General features: G+C 36.8%; 1 protein-coding gene and 1 long non-coding RNA gene across 3 annotated transcripts in view; one reads left to right on the forward strand and one right to left on the reverse strand.

The window, feature by feature from the left end:
- Positions 1–7846, forward strand: part of CCNC (cyclin C) — a 22673-nt gene that overhangs the window by 3807 nt on the left and 11020 nt on the right. For both annotated transcript variants that reach the window (XM_006777227.1, XM_006777228.2), the window contains exons 2-6: positions 1088–1194; positions 2031–2115; positions 2269–2338; positions 6160–6211; positions 7118–7173. In XM_006777227.1, the coding sequence (XP_006777290.1) occupies positions 1088–1194; positions 2031–2115; positions 2269–2338; positions 6160–6211; positions 7118–7173 (370 nt within the window). The remainder of the gene's footprint in view (positions 1–1087; positions 1195–2030; positions 2116–2268; positions 2339–6159; positions 6212–7117; positions 7174–7846) is intronic.
- Positions 5269–7846, reverse strand: part of LOC107185210 — a 14538-nt gene continuing 11960 nt past the window's right edge. The window contains exon 3 of the long non-coding RNA XR_001516129.1: positions 5269–5993. This is a non-coding gene — a long non-coding RNA (uncharacterized LOC107185210). The remainder of the gene's footprint in view (positions 5994–7846) is intronic.

Here is a 7846-nt window from a genome sequence, read left to right on the forward strand (position 1 = left end):
ATCTTGAGATGGAGCATGTTCACCATAAGCTTCCTGAAGTATATAACTTTTTCTTCAAAATAAAGTAATGAATTAAAACTTTCTGCAAATGCTCTTTTTTGGGCATGAAATTGGACATTTTTAAGCATAAAAATATCTATGATGTTAACACCTTCAGCAAATTTGACATATGAAGTTTTGAAGCTTGCTGTCAATACAACAAAATAGCATACATATCAAATCGCATATATATCAACATATGTGTAACTCCATTTATCGAAAAAATCTGCATTATTAACCGGTACACCTAGTAAACTGACAATTTATATCAAAGTTACCAGCAAAACTGGTCCATCAGTTTTACTTCTATGAAATTATTTCAGATGCATTAATCAAATATATAAGGCTGAATTTCAAAGATGATTCAATCCATAATGCTGTTCATCAGTTTAAAAGAATGCTGAATAATAAATTCAGTGACATTAAAATACTTCCAATACATATTGAGTGACAAAAGCAGGTTGCAGAATAGTTTGTTTTGCGGGGGGCCGGGGTTGGGGGTCATGTCATTTTCATATCTGGTTAAAAATAGTAGACTTGACTAGGCAGAAGGAAGGAGGCTGTCAGTGAATATATTCTGAAGCAGCTTTTAACATGTTTGAAATGGTTAGGTAGGAAAATTAAATACTCCAATTCCCATGAACAACTGATAAAAGATATACTTCATCAAATTCAAGGCACCATCAGTTGGTGACAAATAACTTCACCATTATTTTATGTATTACTAAGAAAGAATAAAAGTAGGGCCACTTAAAAGGCTGAGGTACCACTGATTGTAAGATGCATCTTTTTGTCAGAATCTTAGTATCAATGAAAATACAGTAAAATTAGTGACAGACTGAGAAGGAAGAGAGAAAATATAAAAAATTTCAGGGCATATTTACTAGCAAAATAATTCTGTGTTGGGAGTTTCAAGAAATGTGGAAAATAATGTCTTTCAGGGTTATGTGTACTTTGTATTTCTCGGAATGTTAATAACTTGTTTGATCTTAGAATATTTTCTATGACTTCGTTGATTTTTCTATAGCATGTTTATCTTTGCTTCTAGTTTGCAATGGATTTTGGATGAACAAGATCTGTTGAAGGAACGCCAAAAGGACTTAAAGTTTCTTTCAGAAGAAGAATATTGGAAATTACAAATATTTTTTACAAATGGTAAAAAAAATTTTTAATTAGTTGAAATGGTACAGTTGATTACCTCTGAATTAAAATATTTTTGTGCAGTAATTTGTGATGAGCTGTTTTAGTCCCTACTTAATATATTTATTTATATATGTAACCTTTTTACAACTCATACTCATTTATCTTTTTTTTTATGTGATCTAAATAAAGTCATTTTTGAATCTTAATGTCAGAAACATTCAAGACAGTTTCAGAGTATTCCTTAATCTTTCTAAGCCTTTATGATGCATTATTAAACTCAATTTAAGATTGGCTAGAGCAGATATTACTTTGAGGATAAATGATTCTTTGGATTGACATCCTGTATTGGGCATTCCTATCTTATAAGTTTGCTTTGCAGGGAAGGGGATTTAGAGGCAAAAGATTCTTGCTCTGCTATATGGTAGCTTTGTCACATGATCTTTCTAACCTTCAGTTCACTCTTCTGCAAACCTACCTCTTGTTTTGAGGATTCATTATGGATCTGTAAGTTAACTTATAAGTTGGTAGTTATAGTGAGTTTGATAGGTATTTAATCTTTTCTTTTTATATTCTAAAAATAATATGAGAGGCATTGAAATTCTTAGAAGGTAGAGGAGAAATTCCTATCATTCAACTTCTTTAATACAAGAATAGTGTTTGCTGTGGGGCAATTCAGTTTTTTGTTTTTATTTATGCATATCCATATATTTTTGTAAATTCTAGTATTAACACTGTTATCCAAGTAGAGCTTTGTAGGATGTGTAGGTTTTTCCTCTGTTAAAAATGAATATAGTTATGATTTAACCACATGGATACCAGAAAATACATTTAAAACTTTTTCTTTTTAGTTATCCAAGCATTAGGTGAACATCTTAAGTTAAGACAACAAGTTATTGCCACTGCTACAGTCTATTTCAAGAGATTCTATGCCAGGTAGGACTGTTTTATTTTGGGAATGTTATGCTTATTTGAGACTCTTATATAAGTTTGATGAACCTTAGTATAGATGAATCATGTGTTTGCCATAGTTATCTTAATTTTTTCTAGTGTTTTTTCTGCATGTAACTTTGTCTTACTGTTTTTTAGGTATTCTCTGAAAAGTATAGATCCTGTATTAATGGCCCCTACATGTGTGTTTTTGGCATCCAAAGTAGAGGTATGAAATAATTTTCTATTTTTCATCAAGTATAGTCAAAGTGTGTTGCCCCAGTTTTCACATTACCTATGTAAAAATAATAACAGATGGTGATTTATGCAAAACACTGAAATTTGTACCAAAATTAAAGAAATAAACACATATCTGTATTTTATATATTCATTTAATAAATGATTATATAGCACTTACTGTGTATCAAGTGCTATTTTAAGTCCTTTTACAACTATAACTGACTTAATTTTCATAACAAAGAGATATAGCCTATATAATAAAAGGGTAATATGCAAACTGACCATAAAAGCAGAATGACTGGGAATGACTGGCACACATTGACCACCAGGGGGCGGACGCTCAACACAGGAGCTGCCTCTTGGTGGTCAGTGCGCTTCCACGTGGGGAGTGCTGCTCAGCCAGAATCTGGCTCATAGCTGGCCAGCACAGCAGCGGTGGCGGGAGCTTCTCCTGCCTCCGCGGCAGCGCTAAGGATGTTCAAGCAGGCCTAAGCTGTTATTGGATATTGCCCAAGGGCTCCTGAGCTGCCAGAGGAGTGTCTGACTGCCAGTTTAGGCTTAACCCCCTGGGGAGTGGGCCTATGCTATTAGTCGGACATCCCCCAAGGGCTTCCGGGCTGCCAGTGGGATGTCTGACTGCCAGCTTAGGCCCAGTCCCCCTGGGGAGCAGGCCTAAGCCAGCAAGTGGACATCCCCCAAGGGGTCCCAGCCTGCAAAGAGGGCACAGACCAAGCTGAAGGACCCCCCCCCCCTTCCATGCATGGATTTTCAAGTACTGGGCCTCTAGTCTATAATAATAAAAGGGTAATATGCTAGTTAGACTGGTCGTCTTCTGGATGTCATTCCAGACGTCCTTCCTGACGCAAGCTGGGGCGAGGGGAAGTCAGCCTGAGTCCCAGGTGCCTGCGGCAGCCGGAGGAGGGAAGCCCAGGTCCTGGGTACCAGAGGGAAGCCAGTGCCAACAGCCAGAGGAAGGAAGGCCTACTCTACATCGGGCCTCTAGTAGATATATAAATGAGGAAATTGAACTACAGAGAGGTTAAGAAATTTGCCTAAGATCATGGAACTGGTAAGCAGCAAAGCTAATATTTGAACCCTGGGGGTCTAGCTCATAAATCCCATGCACTTAACTGCTTTGCTCTACTGCCTCTAAGACATTTATTGTTTGGCACTAAGTAGTATTCCATAAGTGCCACAAGTTCTTACTATAACTGGACAGTATCCTTTCTATGTCCTACTATATTCCCTTCCTGCCTCCTCATGATTGGCTTCTCACCAACCCATAGGGAAAGCTAGGGGAAGGCAGGGATTGGGGGTGGCTCTAGCTACGTAGGTTCTAATGAGGGATCATTTTGGCAGTGAGAGTAGAGAAATTAGGTGAGGGAGAGAGAAGAAAGATGAAAATTTGCACCTGAAACCAAATGTTTGGCTACCTTATTTACCTTTTCAGTATTTTTAAGAGAGCTCAGGTAAAATCCAGACAATAGTAGCAGACATTGACTGGTTTACATAATAATCTATGCAGTCTTTAGCATTATGAAACTTTTGTGTTATGTTTCTGTTTTTAGCTCACAGCTTTAGAATAGTAATTGTATCCTTGAATATTGAATGTAATTTTAACCAAGTAAGTTTACATTCTTTTTGATACTCATTTTGAATTTTATTTTAGCCATTATTTAGGATTGTTCATGATATCTTTCCTGCATATTACCTAAAATAATGAGAGTTGACTCTATTAGAAATTATATTAAGACAAGCTTTCTAGAGGTTTAAGGTTTTCTAATTGTAAGTGATAGTTTAAGGAGGCAGAACCAGCTTTGTTGTTAAGTTTTTCAGTGGAAGACAAAATGTTTATAAAAAGCCCGTATTGTGGGGTGATTTTTCCAAGTATTATCATGTAATTTTATGTATTGGAAGCACAATCAGTATGGGAACCTAGACAAAATTTTATAAACTTCTCTTAATTTGTCTTGTTTCTTTATATTTTTTTGTTATATGATTTTCTAAGTAGAATCCTATTTTACAATTTATTGAAAGTTTTCGCCTTAAGAATTTTGCATAGCCCAGCTAGTGTGGCTCAGTGGTTGAGCCTCAACTTATGAACCAGAAGGTTAAGGTTCAATTCCTGGTCAGGACATATGCCCTGGTTTGGGGCTCAGTGTCAGTAGGGGGCATGCAGAAGGCAACCGATTTATGATTCTCTCTCATCATTGATGTTGTTATCTCTCCCTCTCCCTTCCTTTCTAAAATCAAATATGTGTGTGTGTGTGTGTGTGTATAATTATTTTTATCCAAAAAATAATAAAAAATTATTCCTAAAAAAATGTATCTTCATATTTGGTTATAGCTTTATTTTTTTTTTATCTTTATGACCAAATCTTTCTTTGTGTTGACCAGTTGTGTGGAAATTAAATGGAAATGGTACTTAAGAAGATGTCTCAGGTGTTTACTTTTTAATCTTAGTTATTATAGTTTGAGGTTTAAATGTGAATATAGATATATATACATACATACATGCCCCGCTGCCCTCCCTTGTCCAAGGATAAGGATGTAAGTTGAAGGTATTTGAATAGACTAGATTTACTTTAGTTTCTTTGTTGGCTAAGGAACCAATTCTTAATTTTTGTTTTAAAATGAAATGAAGCCCTAACCAGTTTGGCTCAGTGGATAGAGCAGACTGAAGGGTCCCAGGTTCAATTCCAGTCAAGGGCATGTACCTTGGTTGCGGGTACATCCCCAGTAGGGGGTATGCAGGAGGCAGCCGATCGATATTTCTCTCTCATGGATGTTTCTTACTCTCTATCCCTCTCCCTTCCTCTCTGTAAAAAACTCAATAAAATATATATTTATTAAAAAAATAAAATGAAATGAAGGCTTTAGTAATCTTTTTTTAAAACATATTTTAGTCATCTTATTAGGTTGATTACATTAAATGAGGCAATATATGTAAGGTGGATCACCTCATAGATTTTAGTCATTTTTAGAATGTTGGTATATTAAGCTCAAAGAAGAAATGGGAACTGACATTGGAAGTCTTATACTATATCATTCTTCTCTTGCTGTTTCAAAAAGAATAATTGTGTGGTCTTTTGAGTTCTTTTGGTGATATTAAAGTTTATTTTCTTCAGAAATTCAACTGCTTTATTATTAAATGGCATGAAATATTTGTTAGTCCAGGTCCAGTTGAATAAGAACAACACTTAATATTCTTGCAATTAAGGGCAGAATCTAAAAAATCTCCTTGGAAGCTAATTTGAGTGCAGAAAACTATCATGTCCCTGGCTTCTAATCTGGTATCTTTCAGTGATGTTAAATTAAAATTTTTTAAACACTTAAATTGAAGCAATTTTAAGGAAAGGTAATGCATTTAGAGATTTAAGTACATCATACCTCAAGTACATAGAAGATAAATAGACAATATAAATATGAGGGGAGCCCTGGCCGATTTAGTTCAGTGGTTAGAGCATTGACCCTCGGACTAAAGGGTTGCAGGTTCAATTCCAGTGAAGGTCACATACCTCAGTTGTAGGCTCCATCCCCGGTCCTGGTTGGGATGCCTGCCAGTGGCAACCAATTGATGTGTCTCTCTCACATCAATGCTTCTCACATGTTTTTCTCTGTCTCCTCCCTCCCTACCACTCTCTCTGAAAATCAATGGAAAAAATATCTTTAGGTGAGGATTAAAAATAAATAGGTAAAATATAAACAAGGAGGAAACATAGGAAATATTCTGTTTTGAATAGATCTCAAATACCCTTGAGTTCATTGGCTTTCTATGTTCCTGATCTTGACCACTTTTTTTTTCTCTAGGAATTTGGAGTTGTCTCAAATACAAGACTGACTGCTGCTGCTACTTCTGTATGTAAGTGCAAAAAGTATATCCTGCTTTAAGGATATAACTCTTAGGAGAGCTCCGTAGGGCATGGATGTTTTTCAGTTTATAAGACCTGTGACAGATTATTTGGGTTTAATAAATCTCCTGAGGTCACTGACCTTCATGGCTATTATACTTGATGAAAAATAAAGTTAAGCCCAGCTGGAGTGGTTCGGTTGGTTGAGCTTTGTCCCATGCACCGAAAGGTTGCTGGTTCGATTCCCGGTCAGGGGCGAGATCAGGCTGGCGCAGGGGAGCAAGCAGTTAGGGGGTGATCAGGCCAGCAGGGGAGAGCAGTTGGGGGTGATCAGGCTGGCAGGGGAGGGCAGTTTGGGGGCAATCATGACACTTGCTCCCCGGCGCTGGCCTGATCTTGCCCCTAACTGCTTGCTCCCCTGCACCAACCTGATCTCACCCCTAACTGCTTGCTCCCCTGCCAGCCTGATCGCCCCTAACCACCTCTGTCTCGGCCCCCACCACCGTGGCTTTGTCTGGAAGGAAGTCGGATGTCCGGTCCACACGGTCTAATTAGCATATTACTCTTTTATTAGTATAGATATTTTTGTGAACAGATTCCTTCTAAGCTAAACGACCACATGGAAGTTTTGGCTTAAGAATATTGGATAAAAAAGTTATTCCTTAAAAAAAAGTATCTTTTCATATTTGGTTATAGCATTATTTAATTGAGGCTCTGTAATTGTAATATGGATGGGGGCCTGGGACTTCCTGCCACTCATTCTGCTCACCTAAAAGCAAGAAAATCTGGGTTTCTAAGTGTCTCCAAGCTCCCTACTAAAAATGATTAAGCCCTACCTTTAATACTATACAAAGTGTTAAAGAAATTTGGGGTTAATTTACTTTCTCATTTACTGTTTTGTTTTTTGTTTTCTCCAGTAAAAACTAGATTTTCATATGCCTTTCCAAAGGAATTTCCTTATAGGATGAACCATGTAAGTATATTGTATCAAGTAAAACTATTTGTCAAAGTTGCATATAAACTAGCTCCATTTTACATTAGAATAAACTGAATAGTCTCCTAGAAATGGCAGTTCCAAATATTACAATATAGACTTTAATTCTAAATGAAAGCTAAATTGTTTCTATTATTTTTAAAAATACTTCATAGCAATGGTTATAAACCTTGAGTGTCCATTAAATCACTTTGGGAACCTAATAATACTGATGTCAGGACCTCTTCAGACCAACTAAATGAAGATTTTCAGTCTTGAGGTCTGGGAACTGGTATTCCTAAAAGCTCCCAGGTGATGCCAATGTGCAGTTCGAGCCACTATGAAATAGTATGAAAATCATATTTGAAATTTTACATTGTGTTAGAAGATAAATCTCTATTGACATTCATATAGGCATGTTGTTTTCCACCTTGCAGGGATTTCTTCATTCCGTTTAACTTGTCTTTATTTTGTTCCTTTTTTTAAATTAAATCTTTATTGTTCAGATTATTACAGTTGTTCCTCTTTTTTCCCCCCCATAGCTTCCCTCCACTTGGTTCCCACACCACCCTCTGCCCTTACCACCCCGCCCCCTGCACTGTACTCATCCATAGGTAAATGATTTTTGTCCAGTCTCTTCCAGCACACCCAGACCCCTTCCCCCACAAGAATA

This window comes from Myotis davidii, unplaced genomic scaffold (assembly GCF_000327345.1).
Source record: "Myotis davidii unplaced genomic scaffold, ASM32734v1 scaffold68, whole genome shotgun sequence".
Classification (NCBI taxonomy): Eukaryota; Metazoa; Chordata; class Mammalia; order Chiroptera; family Vespertilionidae; genus Myotis; species Myotis davidii.